General features: G+C 56.9%; 3 protein-coding genes across 5 annotated transcripts in view; 1 reads left to right on the top strand and 2 right to left on the bottom strand.

Moving 5' to 3' along the window:
* The window catches only part of NECAB3 (N-terminal EF-hand calcium binding protein 3), a 29,019-nt gene extending 18,474 nt beyond the window's left edge, over window positions 1-10,545 (top strand). The window contains exons 6-13 of one of the 2 annotated variants that reach the window (XM_075166298.1): window positions 4,622-4,758; window positions 4,954-5,075; window positions 5,393-5,472; window positions 5,908-5,961; window positions 6,608-6,720; window positions 8,433-8,510; window positions 8,840-8,931; window positions 9,773-10,545. In XM_075166298.1, coding sequence (XP_075022399.1) covers window positions 4,622-4,758; window positions 4,954-5,075; window positions 5,393-5,472; window positions 5,908-5,961; window positions 6,608-6,720; window positions 8,433-8,510; window positions 8,840-8,931; window positions 9,773-9,801 — 705 coding nt within the window. In that variant the 3' untranslated portion in view covers window positions 9,802-10,545. The remainder of the gene's footprint in view (window positions 1-4,621; window positions 4,759-4,953; window positions 5,076-5,392; window positions 5,473-5,907; window positions 5,962-6,607; window positions 6,721-8,432; window positions 8,511-8,839; window positions 8,932-9,772) is intronic. The other variant, XM_075166299.1, reaches the window with a different exon arrangement.
* On the bottom strand, window positions 2,015-3,106 carry ACTL10 (actin like 10). Its single transcript, XM_075166300.1, is given in 4 exon segments — window positions 2,015-2,300; window positions 2,303-2,652; window positions 2,654-2,699; window positions 2,702-3,106. Coding segments are annotated over 4 exon segments (1,035 nt in total). The 5' UTR covers window positions 3,078-3,106; the 3' UTR covers window positions 2,015-2,037.
* A 1,638-nt stretch (window positions 10,546-12,183) lies between the features above and the next one.
* The window catches only part of CBFA2T2 (CBFA2/RUNX1 partner transcriptional co-repressor 2), a 66,288-nt gene continuing 58,283 nt past the window's right edge, over window positions 12,184-20,188 (bottom strand). Inside the window, exons 9-11 of one of the 2 annotated variants that reach the window (XM_075166297.1) lie at window positions 18,309-18,377; window positions 17,767-17,954; window positions 12,184-15,150 (exon numbers count right to left, since the gene is read on the bottom strand). In XM_075166297.1, coding sequence (XP_075022398.1) covers window positions 14,863-15,150; window positions 17,767-17,954; window positions 18,309-18,377 — 545 coding nt within the window. In that variant the 3' untranslated portion in view covers window positions 12,184-14,862. Of the gene's footprint in view, window positions 15,151-17,766; window positions 17,958-18,308; window positions 18,378-20,188 lie in introns of both variants that reach the window. The other variant, XM_075166296.1, reaches the window with a different exon arrangement.

Here is a 20,188-nt window from a genome sequence, read left to right on the forward strand (position 1 = left end):
ATGTATCCTTTCTGCTGTGCCCCCGTGGGGACTCAGTCAATTAGGATTCTTCACCTTTCTTTCTCAGGCTTGTCCTGGGGAGGTTTGAGTGTCGGTTGTTCCCCTGTAAGCAGGGGATGTGTGTCTGGGCTGGCGGGAGCTGGGCAAGCCCAGAGGAGTGGCGCTGGCAGGGATTTTGGTGCCTGCACCCCTTGGGAGTGAGGAGATGAAGGAGTGGGCAGGGGGAGCAGCAGGGTCCCTGCCTGGAGTCCCCGACCCCATGCTCTTGATCTTCTGGGGCCGTGGGGAAGGAAGGCTTGTGGGAGCAGGTGGGATGCTTGGCTGGGGAAAGCCCGGAGATGCAGAGGTGGAGCTCAGCTTCCCACAGCGGCATCGGATCGGCTTTGCTGCCATCCTCTTCCTCTGGCATCAAGATGAGATTCATTTTCAAGCACGGATGAAAACCCACTGGCAGCACGGCTGCTGGGCGGAGGGCTCTGCTCGCCCAGGTGGTGGGAGGGTGTGGGGAGTGGCTGTGGCCGTCCTTCGCCCGCTCCAGCACGAGCCCAGGGCAGTGCTCGGTAGATGAGCATCCTCTCCGCTTACCTTCCCCTCCCGGCCAGCTGCAGCTGAGCCAGCAGCCCAGGCAGACGCAGCTCCGGGACTGGGCTGGTGGCTCAGCTGTGGCTCAGAGGAACCAGAAAACCATGTGGGGCTCAAGACCCTCCCTGCGGCCCCCCCTCCCCAACAGGTTTTTGACACCAGCATCGGAAGGATTACGTCCACATGCTTTTGTGCAGAGCTTCTGGAATTCAAGATCCTCAGTTCTCGTGTGTGTTGGAGAGAAACACAGTAGGAATTGGAAATATTTGACCTGAGTGATATGGTAGCATTGCTGGACTCTATTTTGGACATGAAAGAGGGAGTTCATGGTGCTCGGGGGGCTGAAGGCAGCCTGGCTCCTGGTCTGTGCTGCAGCCTTGGGGGCGATGAGGACACCATGGGGAAGGCAGAGGTGACTCTGGTCCGGTCTGTCTCCTTGTCTTGTCAAGGAAAGGGGTTGGTGGATGCTCCTGTGGAGCAACCAGCCCTCCTGCATTAGGTGGAGACTCCTTCCTTGACCTCCCACAGCCAGTCCTGTCTCTCTTAATGCTCACAGTGATGTCGCGTGGTTTCTGTGTCCCTTGTGGAGCTGGGCATGGGGGCTGGCCATGGGGAAAGGAGTCTGCTATGACAGCTGGGCAGTGCTTCCCGGCTGCTTCCTCCATGCAACTTCTGATCCTTTTCTAATCGTCTGCTAAGCTGAGTCAGTTCGCTAAAGCAGCAACAAAGCCGGGTGAGTGTTTTTCTGCCCGTTCAGTGAGCTGAATCGGCTCCCTGAAGCACCAAATGACCTTTATATCAAAATTACAAAGAGCGAGTTCAGTTCCCTGGTTTTCACCGGCTCATCCTCTGTACCCAGTGCTGAGCCGCTTCAGTGGTAAGATCAGAAATCCACCTCCCAACCAAAGTTGCTGCAGTGCAGGCACCGTGTGGACCTTCTCCTCCTCAGCTCGTTCCTCCCACCCCTGTGGCTCCCCATGGACCTCGGGGGTTCTGCTGCACTGACTGCTGGAAGGAGCTTTCTTGCCTGCTGGAGCAGCCCCCTTCCCCGTGCCGGCAGCTGCAGGCAGTGCATTCAAAAAAGACAGCTTTGCAGCAGTGCTCTAGATGTGCACGGCCTCCAGCTTGGAGTGTTGGGGCTTGGCTGTCTCCTGGCTGTACCCAGACAGTCGGCATGTCCTGAATTCACAGCACGAGCCACGGTTGTGTTGCCAGCCTGATCGGACACATGTTTGTTAGAGTTGTGGTGGATAGGCACAGAGATAACCCAGAGTGTAAATTAGAAATAGTTTACTTCTTTTGGAGCATTTGAATTGACTTCACGCTCCTGCAGCAGCACAGGAGCTGGCCCTCGGTCACCACAGCTCTGCCCGGAGCAAGTTTCGGAGACCATCTTCCTGCAGCAGGAGCTATGCCGCGCTGGTGGGATGCTTTGAATGCATGGTCGTCGTCTGCCTACTGAAATATCTTGTGCACATACTTGGCACCATGCTCCTGGTACTCACCCTTTGCCATCCACGCGTGCTGGAAGGACTTGAGCGACGCTGCCATCGAGCCCCCTGCCCAGGCTGCTGTGCCCCTCTCCGGGCTCTCCAGGACCTGAATCTGGCAGCCTGTGCCGTGGAACAGGGCATTCAACTGTAGGCACATCCTCTTGGGAAAGCCAGGAAACATGGAGGAGCCCCCTGACAGCACGATGTTACCCACCGTGTCCCTCCTGGCTGGAAGAGTGGCTCCGGGCAGCAGAACTGTTCCTTGTCCAGGGTTATCCAGTGCCCATCGAGGGCCTGAAATCTGGCTGGAAAATGGTAACCTTGGTCATGGAGGTCTCCTTCGTAGTCCATGGAGACATAGCAGCATTGCTTCTTCAGCTGGATCACTGTTTTCTTCTTCAAGGCCTTCAGCACTGAGGGGTCGTTGGGGCTCTCCATCCGCAGGCTGTGCAGGTAGCTGGAGAGGGAGCCACCAGCCACCCCGAGGTGGTAGGTGGCCTCCCTCCAGGTCTGGCCCAGGCACATGGAGGTGACATAGGACACTCCTGCCCCAACCTCCATGGCCAGACCGGTGACTGCCATAGGCGCAGAGGGAGAGAAACCCGGTGTTAGCCATGTGCAGGCTGGCATCCCGAAGCTCTCAAAAAGCACCTCTGCTAACTTTTCCCTGTTGGTGGAGGGACAAGAAGGGGAGTTGGCCATAAGCACAGGTTGTTACTCTGGGAGGATTTTCAGGCCACAGAAGAAGAGGTGGCTCCACAGGTTTTCCATGCCATCCCAGTCCTCAGTGATGCCGTGCTTGAGTGGGTACGTCCTCGGTGCTATGGTGAAGCCCACCGTGCTTTTGGTGGTAGTGGAATGCTGCGGGGTCTCCCATGCCATGCCTGCACTGCAGGGATGCAGCGACATGGTCCTTAGCACAAACTTGGGCTTCTTCTGGCCTGCAAAGTCTGCCTGGGTGAAGCTGCTGCCGTTGTCTGTGATGACTGCAGGCTTTGGCATAACTGGCACTCCTGAGGGACGCCGGGGAGGGAGGAAGAGCCTCACCTGCAGTGGAACAAGAGAAGTCTCGTGAGGGCAAAGCAGGCCAGGTACCTGCTCTGCAAGGGAGACCGCAGCTCAGCCCCAGCGGAGGACGACTGTGCCTGCCCTAGAAGTGTCTGTCTCTGGGTACGTGCCTTGGGCTTTCCTCCTGTCTCCTTGCTCCCTGCCTCACTGAGCACCCCTTCTTGGATACCTCGACCCCATCCCTGGGGGCTAGAGATTTGCCCCAGGCCCTTGGGTCGTCTAACAGGGCAAGGACAAAACTCCAGGTGGTTTTAAGGAAGCAAGTGAAAACTGGACAGGGAAGTAGAGTGGTTGGACCAGACTGCAGGGAATGGTGCTGCCAGCAGAACCTATAGCATGTGGAAAGGAGCCATGCTCTGGGCTGTGGCTGTTCATTGCACCCAGATCTTTGCTCAAGAGGATCTGTGGTCACAGCTGGCAAAGGAAGGAAGGAGTTTGGGGTGCCTATGTGTGTGTGTCCAGGCACTTCCCTGGCTCTCTGTGCTTCTCAGACCTGCTCCTGGGGCATGGCGTGCACCCTGACCCACTGTTTGGGTGCCCTCCGGGCCAGCTTGCCTTCTTGCCAGGACGCACAATGACCCCTTCATTCTCCCCAGTGCTTCTTGTGTGCCCCCCTGGACCTACCTCTACATGCTCCCAGCACTAATGCCCACGTTGCACGTCAGACCAGGGAGGGGAGTGGTGGGGAAAGGGCACACAGCCCTGCGTTCCTGCTGGCTGCCCCTCCAGCGCCGTAGGGCGGATTGGCTGGGACTGGCAGCCAGACGCAGCCATCCTCCCGGCAGCTGTCGCTCGTGCTCTGTGGGTGATGTGGGGCCGGGATGTGGGGCGGCCCTCGCGCAAGAGCAAGTCAGCAGGAAGAGCCGTGCATTGAAGTTCATCAGGGATCTCTTCCCGTTGGAGCTGAGACGCTCGGCGCTGTCTTCCCGGGAAGAGAGGGTGCAAAAACAGCCCACTGCCCTGCCCTGCCAGTGGCAGGGTGCTCCCTGGAAGGGGCTGCCTGTGCCCGAGGGGTTGCTGCGGGCTCTCCTTAGCCTGCCCCAAAGTCTCTGCCCTGCCAGCCTTGTCCCAAGAGCCCTGGTGCAAGCAGAGCAGTGTGTGAACCGCTGGGTGCAGCAAGGGATGCTCTGCTTGCCCTGGAGCCCTTCCCAGAGCTGGGGTCTGCAAGTGGCCTTTGGCTTAGGGCTTGGGGGGGTCCATCTGTGGTCCCCCACAGCTCCCGGGGGCTGTGCCAGCCAGGGGTTGTGGGTGCTGGGCCAGGGTGGGGGTTCATGCCATGCATTCCCTGCTGTGACCTCACAGGTGTGCAGCCAGAGGATGCTTTTGTCCTACGGTGTCATCGTTTCCTACGATGCTTAAAAATTTGGTTGGAATCCACCCTGTTGGGTTTATTTAAAGGCCAACCCCTTCCAGATGCAGCTCTGCTCCTTCTGTGCAGAGCCGGCGGCATCTGACAGATCCTCTCCCTTTTCCCGCAGAGGTACGAGTCCTCCTCGAAGATGGAGCAGTTCCTGACCCGCTTCCTGCTGCGGGAAACCATGCACCAGCTGCAGTCCCTGCAGGCCTCGCTCGAGTGTGCCGTGGACACTGTGGAGGAGCAGGCGGGACAGGAGAGGTAATGGGGTGGGACATGCTGGTCCTCCCCCTCTCCCTACCACTGCTCGTGGGGGTCGCAGCATGGGGCAGGACTCACGCGTTCCCCTGGGGTGCACTGGGATCTGGAAGCAGGATCTGCCCTTTCCAAGGCCACTGTGAAGCTGACCCATATAGTGAATGACTCCAGCTCCCCCTTTGCATTTTATTCTTTCAGAAAGGACATAAAGAAATCTGAGACCTCGGTTGGCCTGAGGTCGGGGAGACGATGCGGGCGCAGAGGACAGAAGAACGTCTGTCTATCTCCAACAGACCCCTATTCTGGAATGCTAACGACAGGTATCCGCAGCCCGGCCGTCCCGTGGGTCGGTGTCTCTGCCCCTGCCCCACTGGAGCCTAGAGTGGGTGTGGGAGCAGCAGCACGGGACAGCGGGCACTTGTCCGGGACAGAGCCTGGACCGTTGCACCCAGATGCCAGCTTCTGTGGGATGTTGTATCTCTTAAGTAGTGGGAAAAGTTTCAGGAGAAAACCAAATCAGTTTTTTGGTTTAAATCAGAGGTCTTGAAGCTTTTCTGGTTTTCTGAGTCTTAAGCAAGCTTTTGCTGTGATAAGAGCAAGCTTTCTTGGTGACAGCTCTCTGTCCTTCCCCGTGCAGGCGTTTGTGTTGAAGACAACAGCCAGTGGATGGCACAGATCAACAGGCTCCAGCAGCTCATCGAGAAGCTGGAGTGCAAGGTGCGTGGCAGAGGGGAGGTGGGCTGGGGGCTGCCCTGCACCTTGGTGCTGGCCAGGTTGGCGCTGGGACCCCGCCCTGTGCGAACAGCCCTGGTATTTAGTCCTGGCATCGTTACAGAGCTGCACCCACTCACCAGACCCAGACTGGCAAGGCTGCTCATCCCTTGCTGTCTCCAAAGCCCCACTTCTCCCCTCAGCTCTGCTGACCCCCCCGTGGCTTCTCCGTGGTCTGTGCTGATCTGACAAGTCAGTCTGGACCCGCTGAGCCCCGCAGATGTGCAGGTCACGTCCCTTTTCTCCCCCGGGTACCTGAAGGAATGTCCCCAGAGCGGCACCCATCTGTCACGCTGAGCTGGGCTGTGCGTTACTGCCACGTTTGATCTTGTTGCAAAGTTCTCCCAGTAACGATTATTTTTCCTGTGGTGTTAAATGCAGAGCCCGCGCCTGGAGCCGCTGAAGGAGGAAGCGATGTGCAAAGGAAGAGACGCAGTAAGTCCCTGTCCTGCTGCTTGTTGTTTGCAGGTAACGCCGTAGCGTGCACAGATCCCCTCTCTCGCACACCCTGTGCTCGCACAGCCCCCGTCCCCCGAGACTGGGTGAGCTGCTGGCTTCGGTCTGGCGGGGGGGCCGCTGCCCGGCGGTGTAGCAGGATGGGAGTCAGAGCTGTGAGCTGGGCGTGGGACCATCCACAGGGCAAATGCAGCTCCATCAGGTCCATGAAAGCCCCAGGCAGTGCCCAGAGGAAGGCAACACTCCGCTTGTGAGTGCCCAAATCCCCCAGGTTTGCTCTGAGCGCCTGCAGACCATGCAGAGCCCCAGCGGAGGGGTTCCAAGGCCCCTTTCTGCTGGGGGAAGGACACAGGGAACTGCAGCAGCCCCAAAGCAGGACCCCACCACCGGGGGATGGAGCATCTCCTGTTGGTGCGGTCCTCGTTGTTAAAGGCAACCTGCCCAGGTAGGAAGAAGCCACTTTATGTTGGCTTTGTCCCCAGCATTGTGGTGCCAGCCCCTTCTTGCGGCTTCCCCTGTGGTGCTGTGCTTGCTCAGCATTGCCTTGTCCCGCAGCTGAATGGGACAGGGAGGGCAGGAGGGGCAGATTAGTCCCTGATGCCGCTCATTCGCTGTCCTTTCGCAGCACATCCTGGTGGCGAAGAGGCAGATCTCGGTGGCGACGAGCAGCATCGAGGAGTTTCGCCAGGCGTTCAGGTCCTACACGGAGGTCACCGCTGGGCAGAGCAGCTGCCTGCAGTAAGTGTGGCGGGTGGTGGGGCTATTCCTGGCAGGGCTCGCCCAGAAATAGGGTCTTTTAACATGGCACCCTTGGGGGACAAAAGGGTTTTTTTGCAGAGTGTTTTGTGTGCCGGTCGGTGCATGGGTGGGCTTGGCGTGCAGAGGTTTGACCTCGCAGAGAGAACGGGACAGTGTCACAGCTGTGGCCGTGTCTCTGCCTGCGGTACCATCCCATCTCCTGCTGCGGGTTCCCCCAGCAAGAATCGCTTGTCAGCGTCTGGCAAGGACGAGGCTGGTTTTTATGCTTGCACAAATGACTGTGGCACGCACGTGTAAGAGAATGTATGCATTCCTCGAGCACTGAAGGACCGGAAAGTAATGGGGGAAAAGTCAAGGGGAGAGCTCATGTCACAGCGTTGCCTCATGTAAAGTGTGTGCAGTGCTGGTGGGGAGTGGCCGTGAACACGTGAAGGTAACCCCCGATGAGACAAGGCTCTGCCCCCCAGCACCGCTCCGGAGCTCCGGACGGAACTGAGGATGGAGCCCAGGTCTGACTTCAGTGACATGCCACTGCCGGCGTGTCCCTGGAGATTGCACAGCTGCTCTTTGAGAGGCGCTTTCCTTCTCCCATGGGAGATTTCAAGCTGCTTTCAGTGGGAAATGTTCGTGCTGTTCCCATTTAAAGTGTCATTTTTCAGCTCTTCAGTTCCAACAGCACAAAATTGCGTTTTCAGTCCAAACAAAAGGAAGATACTTGTTTTGACACGTGTGGCAGAGAGAATGGTATTTTTTTTCTTTGGAATTGATGGGCTTTTCTGTCATGAGAACTATTAGTGTAGACAACTGGGTAGCGTTGCATGGGCAGGCTCTCTACGTGAGTGGAAAGCTGGAGCGAAGCCCGAGGAGACTCCACTGTCCTGGTTCACGCCAGGGAATTGCAAAGCGCGTTGCGGCCCCCGCGCAGGGGGACGCAGCCTCCGAGCTGCCGGGTGACTTGCTTTGCTCTTCCCCCCCAGGGCTTGGTCTCTCCCTGCAGCCCTTAGCAGCAGCTGGAGGAAACGTTCATCTGCAGCTGGAATTAATGATTCTGCAGCTGAGTGCAGATGGTTCCCCAGGCCCTGCACCCTGAGCCTTGCTCTCTTGCCTCCCTGCTGCTTCCCCCTCCATCTTCCCATGGACTGGAGAAAGCTCCAGTCTGTTCCTCCAGCAGGAGGGAGCGTGGGAAGCATCGCCTGGCGAAACAGCATCACTTCGGGGGGCAGCGAGCTGTGGTTTCATGCTGTGATCTCAGCCCCTTGCACGCGTACCTCAGTTTCTCTCCGTGTGAAGGGTGAGGGATGACACATGCCTACTCCAAAGGGCTGGAAGGATGAGCTCCTTCGTCAGGCTGTGTGCTGCAGTGCTAGGGACGTGCTAAGAAATACTTAATAAAACACTTAACACACTGGTTTCTGGGCAGCAGCGAGGACCAGTTTAATAGCTGTAAAGTTCCTCTGCTGCCTGGCTGCAGGAACTGTGAAGCATGAAGAATTTGGGTTTGGGATTCCCTGGAGCCGTGTGCCGGCCCTGGTAGCCACAAATTGTGGATGCATCTGAACGGCTCTTTGAAAGCCTCATGGTGGGGCTCACGTGCAGACCTGTGCCCCTCGCTCCCGGGCCTGGCGGGACCCACGTGGCCACACCGTGCCAGCTTGCCAGGCTCCGACTCAGGGTCGCTCCTGTCCCCGCAGCGTGTCCGCCTGCAAGCTGTCGGATGAGGCCTGCTTCATCCTTTACGAGTTCTGGCAGGACGTGACTTCGTGGAGAAGGTTGGAGGCTTTCCTTGTGCGGGGCTGGGTCCAGATGCTCTGGGTGCGGGGTTTCCTTTCGGGGCTCCACCAGGACCCCACTGCTCCCCCTTCTTGCACAGCTGCTGACAGCTCCGCCAGTGCCCCCCGGGCCGTTTGCAGTGGAAGGGGATGAACACCCCGATAAAGGATTTGGGGAGCAGGGTGGGAGTGGATGTCCTGCTCTGGGTGGTGCAAAAGCAGCCCTGTCCCCTGTGCGTGGGCAGGGATCCCGGGGCACAGCCACTCTCCTACAACCGCGGGGCGCGCACAAGCCCTGCACCCTCCTGACCCTGCACGCTGTTTTACAGCCACTTGCAGTCCAGCTGCAGCAAGACTTTCCAGCGGGCCATCATCAGCTTGCTGGAATCCCCGGAGCTGCTGACCACCATGCTCTTCCCAGGTGAGCGGGGCCACAGGGCTGGCCTGGGGGGCTGCGGGACTCCCACAGTCCCTGCTCTGGGTGTTCTGGAGAAGGCAGGAGCAGTGCAGGAGCCTTGGCTCCCTCCAGAGCAGAAGGTTGGCTTGGGGGTGACATAAATTGTGTTTTTCAAACCAGAGTGAGACCTCTGGCAGGTTTGGCTGTGTGTGCTGGCAGCGCTGCGGGGCCTCTCCTCTGCCTGGGGGATGCTCTCCAGCCGGGACAGCCAAGCAGCGGGGGGCACTTCCCGGGTAGAGGACGCCTGATGCCTCTTTTTTTTTTTTTTTTCACCCAAGCCCTGAACCTGTTCTGCAGAGCACTGGCCCTCCTGGGTCAGTCCCAGTGGCTGCGTCCAGGTTCACAGCTCAGTGATGCTGAGGCAGGGGAGAGACCAGCTCAGGGAAGATGCACATTCCCCACGGTACCGATAGAAATCCGACCAAGACGTGAGGAACGGGGAGAGCTTGGTGACAGATAAGACCCAGTTAAGCCCCAGTTCGCTATCACTTTCAGGTTTTGTGTAAAATAACATGAAACACAGATTAATTTGGACTAAATCCCACCCTGGCGGTGCTCCTCCTGACCTGCTGGTCCCACTGACCACATTCCCAGTGCTCCCCTGCAGAAGTCACCGCAGCTCAAGCAGATCACCCATCTCCAGGCCGGGGTGGTGGGTGCTGTAGAGCCAGGTGCCAGGGACCTGCAGAAGAGCCTCAGCTGCCCCCGAGCAGGGCCAGATTCCCCCATCTCTGCCACCCCTAATCCCCCTCCCCTGCTTAACTCCGACTGCACATCCCTGACCCCTTCCCCTCTCTCTCCCCAGCCTCCTGGTGGATCATGAACAACAACTGACCCCGGGCAGCTGCTTCCAGGACGCCGTCAGCATGCGGAAGGATGCGGAGCACTCGGCACAGCCATCGCCTTCGCTCGCGTTCGTCACCTCCCTGTCCCTCGTCCCCTCCCGCGGTCTGGCAGGGGCTGCCTGCCCATCGTCCCTGGCCGTGTGTTACCCTTTTGCTCTTTTCATGTTAATTTATTTATTCCCCTCACCAGGACAGCCTGGGGGGCGCGGGGCACTCCCAGCAGTGCTCGTGGGAGCCGCGTTCGGGGGTGCAGCCTAGCCCTTGGGGGAGCACTGGTCTGGTTGCTGCGTCCTCTCACACCCCAGCTCCTCTTGCTCCCCATGCTCCTCTTCCTCCCCATGCTCCTCTTCCTCCTGGCTCTGAGGACAGGCCGAGGCTCCACAGGGTGCTGGGATGGGCTGGAGGCCATGGCTCTGGCCAGCTGTGGCATCCCTGCGCCCGGCCCCCCCCAGAGCCACCCTGGGCCAACAGTGGCTCTGCCGAGGGAGCCAGGCCGCCTCGTACGGATTGTGAATAGTGTTTTATAGAAAAAAATTTAATTAAGTATTTCTGGCAAGCCGTTGCAATGGCTTTGAGACTGGACTCGTGCTCCCCCCAGCTGTGCCCATGGCTGTGCACGTCCCCCCAGTAACCCGCTGCACACCTCCCGGGGAAGGCGAGCGTGGCTAATAGCTCTGTTGCTTCGTCCTGCCGCTCAATTAACATAAACCAGAGTTAGCACCAGTGCTGCCAGGAGGAGGTTGTAGCTCAATTAATGGTGACGGGGGTCAGTGGCGGGGGGCACGAGATGAGCGGGGAAGCCCCCTTGGCTGGAGTGGAGCAAAGCCCACCTGGTCTGTGGGTTGCACGCTCGGGGTTTCTTTGCTGGTGCCGCAGAAGTGGATCCTCCGCTCAGCTGGTGTAGAACGCGCTGTCGCGAGCAGCGTGGAGCAGGTGCCACCAAGGGCCAGCGGGGCTGGGCAGGGCGGCAGGGACGGGCTGGGCAGTGAATGCCCGCAGGCAAATGCCTCCTCGCTTGGAAAATACCACCCCTGCCTGTCCCCAGCACCCGGTGTGGTTCAGCTGGCTCACCCTTGCTTGCCTGGGTACCCCACCCCAACCTCTTTTCCCAACAGCAACCCCAGAAACATTAATTTGACTGTTTCTTCCCCAATCCCTGGGTGCAGTAATAAAAACGCAGTTAATCTGTCTGAAGGGGCAGTGGGTACAGCTCCTTCCCGGGGACACTGCCTACAAGCTGGGCACGTCCAGCACGGTGTCACCCCTTGCCCCGGTACTGTGGGGCCACAACAGGGGTGGGGTGGGGGGGCTGGGTTTGGGGTGCTTGCTTTGCCCCAGCAGGAGCTTCCCAGGGGCTCCCCGGGTTTGGGGTGCAGGGAGGGTGACCTGGCTGATGCCGGGAGCGATCTGCGGAGATGGGATCAGGAAAACTCCTTGTCAGAGGAGGGGGAATAGCAGCCACTGCTGCCAGCTCAGGTGGGCACCGACAAACCCCATCCCATGGCAGGCTCAGGCAACCAAACAGCAAATGCCCCCCTGGGGACGGGGTGAGCGGGTAGCCTGACCCACTTCCCGTGTGGGACCCATCCTCCCAGCGCCCAATTATTTACCTAATTATTGATAACTGCTGATTTCCCTGGCCAAAGCCACAATCACGGGGCAGCAGCAGCGGCTCCAGCGCACTGCCCAGGCAGCTGTGAGGTCCCGGCTCTGCCAGGCCGAGGGCCACGATGCCCCCGGGACCAGAGTTGTGCCAGGGCCATGGGTAAGGGAGGAGCTGTGCCAGGGCACAGCCCAGGTGGGTTGGAGATGGGCCCCCAGGGCAGCCACAAGTGGCAGAGCTGCAGCGGGCACTGGCTTTGGGCTTCCTGAGCTGCCAGCTTGGCGAGCTGCAGGGGACACCAGCAGCCTCCCCAGACTACTGTGGGGTTTGGCCCCCAGTTTTGGATTTCTCAACTACTGGATTAGTGTTTGCGGCAGCCTGGAGACTGAAATCCTCAGATTAGGCAAAGGTGTGCAAGTGGCTGGGGGGCACACGGCTGGCACTGCAATCCAGCTGCACAGCACCTTGCAGGCTGTCCTGGGTGCAAATTGAAAACAAAAATCCAAACTCAAAAAAGAACATATTTAAACACGAACCCAAAGAAACCCCAAATTACTGAGTATGGGGCTGAAGGCCAGCTCTGCCTGCACTTGCTCCCGGGCCTTGCTCTGGGCCCCCCCCAGCAGCATCACCACCCCGGGGGAGGCAGTTTTCGCCCCCCGCAGCTCCCCTGGCCGAGGCCACAGCGTGGCAGCGTTCCCGCAGAAACCCTGACGGCAGCCTGAGCAAACCTCTGCTCCTGCTGAGAGAGGAAGGGGGAGCGGTATGATGAATATAGTCTTTTTATTGACTACTTTTGAGTAGAACAAACTAAATACATCTGTAACAGTTTGGGTTCCTTTATACAGTACATTAAATAAGTTATGCACAGGAATGAAGTAACAAATTTCTATTACAGAATTAAATGTCAAAAAAAATAGAAACCTCAACCCAATGTCTTCCCATGTCCGAATTTCACATTTATCATTCCATGTTTAAAAAAAAAAAAAGAAGCAATCGTTCTAATCATGACTGTTAGTATTTCATTCATTTACACTGAGGTTAATTTTAGTACACGGCCATCAAAGTTGCATGAGAATTATGGAAGACAATCTATTTACAAGCCATTTCTTCCAGCCCTGCCCTGCTCTTCTTTCCGCATCCGACCTGGCGGCAGTTGGCCGCCGCTGACCCACAGTGTACGGTCAGGACCGCAGTGAGGATTGGCTCGTCGCGACTGGACTGTATTTACCTGAGGCAGCTCCGAATTTGCACGTGTCCCGTTAGGGCAGGAAAGCCCCGTCCGCCCCCCCGCTCCCGGGAGAGGAGTGGGGGTGCAAGGGCAGCCCCCCGCCCAGGCGCTCTCGCAAGCCCGAAGCGTTTGCTGCTCTTCCCCACTCGACACGGCGTCCTCCTCCGTGCTACAGACCTGGGCACAGCGGACGTTTTTAAGCTTTGCCGCAGCGGCACGGGCAGAGCCGCTTCCCAGGGCCTTTGCGAGGGGCGCAGCACGGGGCTGCTGCGGTTTGGGGCTGACCCCACTGCCTCCGTCTCTCCTGGGGTAAAAACCGCCGGGCTGGGTGACACCTTCCCCGGGCCACTGCTGCAGGTCAGGGTGGCTCGAGGGCCACCCCGATCAGGGCTGCACCAGCCCAGCACTGTCGCGGCTCCCAGGAGCCGTGTCCGTGCGAGGGGCTCTGCTGCGCCCGGGGCCCCGGCCCCGTCTCCTGGGGGACGGGTGAGACAGCCCCAACTGCCACTCCAGAGCTGCCTTGAACACCAGGCGACGTTGTGGCTTTTTTTGCATAACAAAACCTTGCAGACACAGGAATCCCCCGCTCTACCCCACCACAGCAGCTTCCGAAAGAGCTTTCCCTAAGGGACAAAGCTGGTTCAGTGGGTCGCTCATTTATCCCCAGGCAGCCAGCAGCCAGCCACACCACTGCAAACTCAATGACGATTTGTTACATCTCTATTATTCGCCTCCAATTGAAAAAGTGATCAAAAATAATTTGGGAATTACTCGCCTCATTGGGCTCCAGCCCAGCAATCGTACAAAAACAGTCACGGAAACACGGCTTTGCTGAATAGATGGTTTTGTAGAGTCCATTTGTGTGCAGCGTGGGAAGTCGGTGCGGCTCCCCGGCGGGCACGTGCCCGTCCCTCCCCCGGGCTGCGCCTGCACGAAGCATCCGAGAAGAGCCGGCTGCGCCCTGAAGCAGCCCTTCTGTGGGTGGGTGTCGATTACAGGGTTTGCGCTGCCCTGACTCCCTCCTTCCACGCCACAGCAGGGACCCTCCGAGCGATGGCTCTCCCCAGGCTGACCACGCTGTCCCTGCGGGACCTCACTCTGGGAGCCTGCATTTTTGGGACGGTCTCCGAAGGCCGGAAGAAGCGGTGGTGGCTGCGCATCCCCGGGCATCTCCGGGGAGAGGAGCGCAGCCGGCGTCGGAGCAGCACCGCAGGAGCCCCCCGGGGCTGGGGGTAAGAACTGACGTAGGACACCAAGTCCTGCATTTATTTTAACAGTTTGGCCAACGCAGGTGGAGAGAACAGACTATAAATAACCCATCGCAATCGCGTGAGGATCTCTGTGGTTAAAAGCAACGGCAGTAACTCTCAACCCAACAACTTCCATGCAGTGAAAAAAAAAATGCTTTCTGCATAGCAAAGTAACGGTACCCAGGTGGAAAGGGCAACAACCGCCCGTAACCAATCCAGATTTGCTCTGCGCTTTCCCCCAGCAAAGGTCCCACCCAGGGTAACACACAACTGGCTGTCCCGTCACAGAACGGGATTAAAACCAGGCCACCCAGAAGTGAGCGTCCGTACTTCCCTGGTACTGCCATTTGGCTTAGAGCAGACGAATCCTCTCCTCCCTCTCTGCAATCGTCAGCTGCCAACCTGCAGGCAGGAGAAGAGAAGAGGGCTCGGCTTTTGCCGTTGCACTAGAGGACGAGATGCTCCTGCTGGGAAATCGGCTCCGGTCTGTTCACAGCAACAATCGGCCAGCACGGCCATCTGAGACACCACTGTCGGGGAGCAAGGCAAAAAAAATAGATGCGTATTATGGAATAAAGGTAGCTGAAGGAGGCTCAGACACCTCAGGAAAGGAGCTTGAGCACGTTTGACCCGTGAGGACGGCGCTCAGCATCTCCCGCGTGCGCCGGCAGCGCTCTCCACCGAGTCCAGGTCCCCCCGAGCGAGCGCCCGGCCTCCTCCAGGTCCCGAATGAGGCTCTGGAACCCCCCTGCAGAGAGATGGGCCCGGAGGCGCCGCGGGCAGGGCCGGCCCCAGTTCTTCACGAGCCACAAAAGAGAAAAGGCAGAACGAGATGGCAAAGCCCGAGTGTCAGCGCTCTGAGGAGGCGGCACGATGTGTCAAGTGATACAAGTTGCTGTGGGGTTTTTTTTCAGCTTAAAAAAAACCAGGGAAACTAACTGAATGGACTGAACCAAAACTTCCCCTTTAGAGTCCGTTCGTGTCTATTGCTGTCACGGATGCCGGGGTGGAGGACCGGGAGGTGGTCGCCGAGGTCTTCTCCAGGGCTGGGCTGGGCACGCCGTCGAGGCTCTTGGCGGCGGCTGCCGATCGGCCCGTGGGCAGAGCCAGCGGCTTGCTCTGGCCGTGCAGGCCTTGGCCGCAGATTCGATGGTGCCTCTCCCAGTCCTTGTGCTGGCAGAAGGAGCCGCAGTACCGGGCGATGTTGCAGCCGCTGCACGTCTCGCTGGCTTTGCGACCGCAGTTCCAGCAACTCTGCAAGGCCAAAGACGCCACACTTTAAAATGGGTTTAGTTTCCAAGAGCTGCAGGATGGTGCTGACTCAACAGCTCTGGAGGGGACGGTTCATCCCCCTCTGGCCTAGATTTAGTAATATTAAAATGAGCAATCCATTAATTCCTGCTATTTCACAGCCCTTTGCCGAGGGTACTAACCCCTACTCCTCTGCTCTGCCCAAAACCGCCTGCCAGACTGCACCGGTCACATCCTCTCCCCTACATCCACCCAAATGCATAGAGGAAACAGCAGGCAAGGACTAAAAAACACGCTGCAGATGCTGCTATTCGGTCTTTTTATTTCCTGTTTTAAGCAGCTCTATTTTGGTATCACTCCCAGCCAAGTGCTCTCTGCAGGGATTACAGCGTGCTGCACAGGCACCATTTGCTTTGCACCCTGCCTAGCTGCACAAGAGGTCGGAGCAGGCTAATTTGGAAAAGAAAAAGCTCATTTGAAAGCCTCCCAGCCAGGTGGAAGCACTGCCAGAGCCCGAGCTTCAATCTGGAAGCGGAGCAAAGCCCCTCTGGCCGCTGGGAGAAGCGTCAGCTGGTGGGCTTACAGCGTGCCACCGCTTCCTTATGATCGCAGGGGCAAGGGGCCAGCGCCGGGAGCTGCGGCTGCAGCTGCTCCGAGGAGGGGAGCAGGCGGATTAGCTTTCCTGCAGCTGGACTCGCGCGTTAGCAATCGCATACTGGGGAGGGCAAGTTCAGCTGCGGAAAAGCAGCCCCCGCCGGAGGCCGCCTGCCTCTAATCCTGCCTAACAGGGCACCTTTCGCTGGCCACCGCTTCTGCGACCACAAGCAAAAAGGTGTCGAAAGCAGGAAAGCGGGGTGGTGGGAGATGCTGACCTGCATTGGACAGGTCTGTGGCAGGGAAGGGCAGCGAGATTCCCCGCTCCCGGGGTCTGCACCAGAGCCAGCAGCTCCTGTCGACGATTTACGGGCTAGCAGGGAAGTGCCAAAGCGAGCTGGTCGGGAGTGAGCTGCTCCAGAGCCAGCGCGTCGCCCAGGCTCCTCGGTCTCCCGAGAGAAGCAGGACTCGCGACCGAAAAAAAAAACCACCGAAGCCTGCGGTAACTCTTGGAAAACCCCATCACTGCTTTACAGCTGTTTACACTTCAAGTGGTGTTTTTAAACCATATGTCAAAGGTTACACCGTGTGCCAGAATACGTGACAGCTTTTCAACGTGGCCTTTAGAGAAGAGCTCTGGGTGCTGGGGAGATGGGATGCTCGGCTGCTCCCGAGGTCCCGTGCTGCTCCCCGGGATGGACGGAGGAGGAGGACACTCCTCTGGTATTCCCCCACGGAGAAATCATTACTTGTCTCATTTCTTCCACAGCTTCCTGAGCAGTTCCACCCACTCCCATCATCTGTTTACTGACTGGGGCATTCGTCCTTCAGCGATTTAATCAGGAAATAGTACAGACGTACTTCTCTGTAACGCCACCTCCTATTTACATGGTTCCTGCCGTGCACAGGGACCCCGGCACCAGACCTCCCCGAGCCCCGGTCAGCAGCGCGGACAGAAACCCCCCAGGAGGAGGGAAACGGGACTTCTGCCCGCACAGTCCCAGCAGACATGAACTTCACGTTCCCATCAGATTTTTGCTCGGCAGAAACAAAGCCTCTCCTCTTGCATTCGCGCAGAGAAATTAAAACAAGAACCAAACTACACGTGGATGGGACGTGGCGGTGCAGGAATCAGCCATGCAATTGCCCAGTCCAGCTGAGATCTCCAAAGCTTAAAGAAGTGAGCTTCCAGTTAAGCAACAGTGAAGGTAATTAATGATTGAGGAGTAGAAAGAAATTCTCTAAGAGACACCCATTCAGCAGGTGCTGCTGGCTATCACAAACTAAGAGTCATCCCTTCTTTTCCAACGTGCAAACGTCTCATTAGGTGTTACGAGGTTCCGTAACGCAGGGACAGCCAGCCCGCACAGCCGCTTCCCACCTATCCCCGAACGTATGGGAGCGGCGTAGCAAGGGATGTGGGGAGCCTGTTTCTGGAAACGAGGTGACCACGCACTGCCCGGGCCCGTGTTTCGGGAGCCAGCAAAACAACAACATCCACGACAATGTATATGCCCCAGGCTGGTCTGCACCGACACAGGGTGTGGTACAGACCATCAGGTACATGTAGCTTCACCTGCAGCCTAGTTTCTATCCTGCGCTATTTTAAAGCCCACAAGCAGCAATTCCTTTTCTGCACAGATCAAGTACCCCGCAACAGCAGATTTCTGAGCTAAATGGAGAGCTGCATCCACCAGCATCCCTTTCCCTTTGCTTCCACACCTCCCTCAATCCCAAGAAATCCCTGGTGGTTACACTGGGTCCAGCTCACGGTGCCCAGTGCTGCTTTCACGGGGCTGTTGTGCACTCGCGGATGCCGCAGACACCCGATTCCCCTGCCAGCAAAATCAAAAGCAAAAGGGTTTTTTTACGGTATCAGAGCATCCCTTTAGTTATTGATTGGAGAGAGACTTCTAAAAGGAAAAGGGATGGGGGACCTGCAGCCTCCGAGTCACTGCCGGGCAGGACCTGGAGACTTTGTGAGTCTTTGAGAGTCCCCTCCTGGGATGTCCCCTGGCACCTTACCTCTGTAGACTCCTCCTGTTCGTTTATCACTAAGAAAGCATCCTCGGTGGCCTGGCGCTTGGCATCTGCGATGGTCTGCTCCATCCGAGCCCTCTCGGAGGCAATCATCTCAAACGCCTTCTGCTCGGCCTCCGCCACCGCCTTCTGCACCTCCGACATGGCCTGGCGCTTCACCTCGTTCACGGCTTCTTCTGGAAGAAAAGAGCAGCTTCACCCACCCGCCCGAGGAGCGGGGTGAGCCTCCGAGAGACGTCGAGATGCAGCGGCGTGTTCCCTGCGGCTGGGACGCCTGCGGGTCACGGTCAGCATCACGACCGCTCCGGGGAGCGGCGAGGCCAGGCTCAGCCCCACGGGATCCCCACTGGCATCGTACAGGAGGAGCAGAGCCCTTTGGAAAACCCAGGCTGGGGGCGTTGGTAGCCAGATGTGCACATCCTGGGGCGTGCCTGCAGCTGGGCTTCTCCTCTTTCTGCAGAGCAAATCTGTATTTACCTCAACCAAGCCAGCAGAATCTCTCGCCGAGGTTACTAGCAAACACTTACCAGCTTTTTTCCATATCTCTTCAGTGACGTAGCCCGTTCCCGACCTGCTGCTGAACTCCCGCAATGAATCTGTTGGAATAAGGGACACAGGGAGAGGTTGGCAAAGCCTCGTCTCACCCAACGGCTGCTTTAAGTGCCCAGTGGTACCTCGGTACATCGTGGGGCAGGGTAGAATTAACCAGCTAAAATTCAAAGCAGAGGATTCCTACAGTTAAAGCCATTCATCAAACACTCAGATGATAAATTACAACATTTAATTAGTGCCTTGCATAATTTATGACACTGTATAACCCATTTCCATCTCCTGGTACTCTGTAACAACAGGCGATGCTCATAAATATATGCTATCAAACATCTGCACTGTCCAGCGACTTTGAGCATCAATCTATACGACCAGCAGTTTACATTAAACGCAGCACTTTCCACTCCCAGGGGCAATTCAAAGGCTTGAATCGATGGACAAACTGTCCTGCAAGACCTCTAACGGCGAGAGGTGTATACATTCCCCAGCACCCATAAGCCTGTGAAGAGCCCACGTGACAGATGGGGACCTAAACACAGACTGCAGTCACGCAGAGAAGCTTTTCAGAAGCCTCATCCTGTGTTCTACCTGCATCCCTTTTTTTAAGGCTTCAGAGTAACTTTCTGAAGGGTCAAACCAAAAACTGATTCATGTCAAAGGCTGGTGGGAGAACCAAAGCACTCCAGGAAGGCGGTGAGGTTATTTAAGCCTGCGGCACACCTGGGGATGCTTCTTGATGTTTAACTGCACCTTCTCACAACAGCAATGGAGCTTGAAAATTAGCCCTAGGTCCCACGAAGGGAGAAAGCATCAACAGCATTCCCAATTTATTAAAAAAAATTAAATTATATCACCTTTAACATGGGGCTGTAAGTATATTAGTCATGATATACTTAAATATAGAAGGGCTAAAAGCTGGCTGTGCTCATCAGGTCGTCACACACGCCCAGCCATCCTGCAGGCTCGCCGCACGCTGCTCTGCAGTTACGGCTGGAGCCATGGGCGCTTCGTTTCCAGGAAACTCGGATTAATATATTCTATTTCAGTTCCTTCTGCTTGTGTACTTGTTACTGTTTTCCCAGGAAATACTCGTTCTTGGGAACTATCGAAACTTGTTCAATTGCAGCTAAATCTGGGCTGGGCTCCGATTTGGATGGTTCTTTTTGACATGCAGGAGGATTCACTCTTTATTTTGCATATGAACAAGCTGAATATTGAGAATTGAGATTTTTAGTTTGGCATTTATTCTTGTTGTTAGAAAACATCCATTTTTTAGTATCGAATGATCAGGGTTTTTTTTCTCAGCATTTGATTTGCAGCATATTTGTTTGGATGGAAATTAGAATTACATCCAAATCCATAAAATAGACTTGGTTTTTGTATAGGGTCAAAACTCCTGCATACTGGAGAGTAAAAATAGTTAACTTTAATAAAGTTAAGTTGACTCATGATACAAAAATAGAATTAATAACTTAGGTAGTAGCTCTTACACTTACAGCAGCCTTCGGTATTTTTAGAATTGGTAGACCTTGACATTTAAAATCCTTTAGGCAAGACAGTCTGGAAGGGGAAGAGGGGTGGAACCAACCACCTCTCCTGGCTTTTCACCCTCTGGTTTCTCAGCTTCGAATGAACCTGGCTCGGTTTGGTCAGCCGGCACGGCTCAGGGACAAGGAAGATGCTCTTTTCCTGGCACCAGCAGAAGGTGCTGCTGCCGCCCAAAGGTGCCTTCAGACGTCAGCAAATGCTGCTTCCAGGAGCTCAGCCAGGAGCTTCCACGTGTCCCACGACTTTTCCCTCTTCAAAGCTTTGAGAACAGTTATGCACTGCTTAAGTATTTAATTTATATTATAATCTG

Source organism: Calonectris borealis, chromosome 17 (genome assembly GCF_964195595.1).
Source record: "Calonectris borealis chromosome 17, bCalBor7.hap1.2, whole genome shotgun sequence".
Classification (NCBI taxonomy): Eukaryota; Metazoa; Chordata; class Aves; order Procellariiformes; family Procellariidae; genus Calonectris; species Calonectris borealis.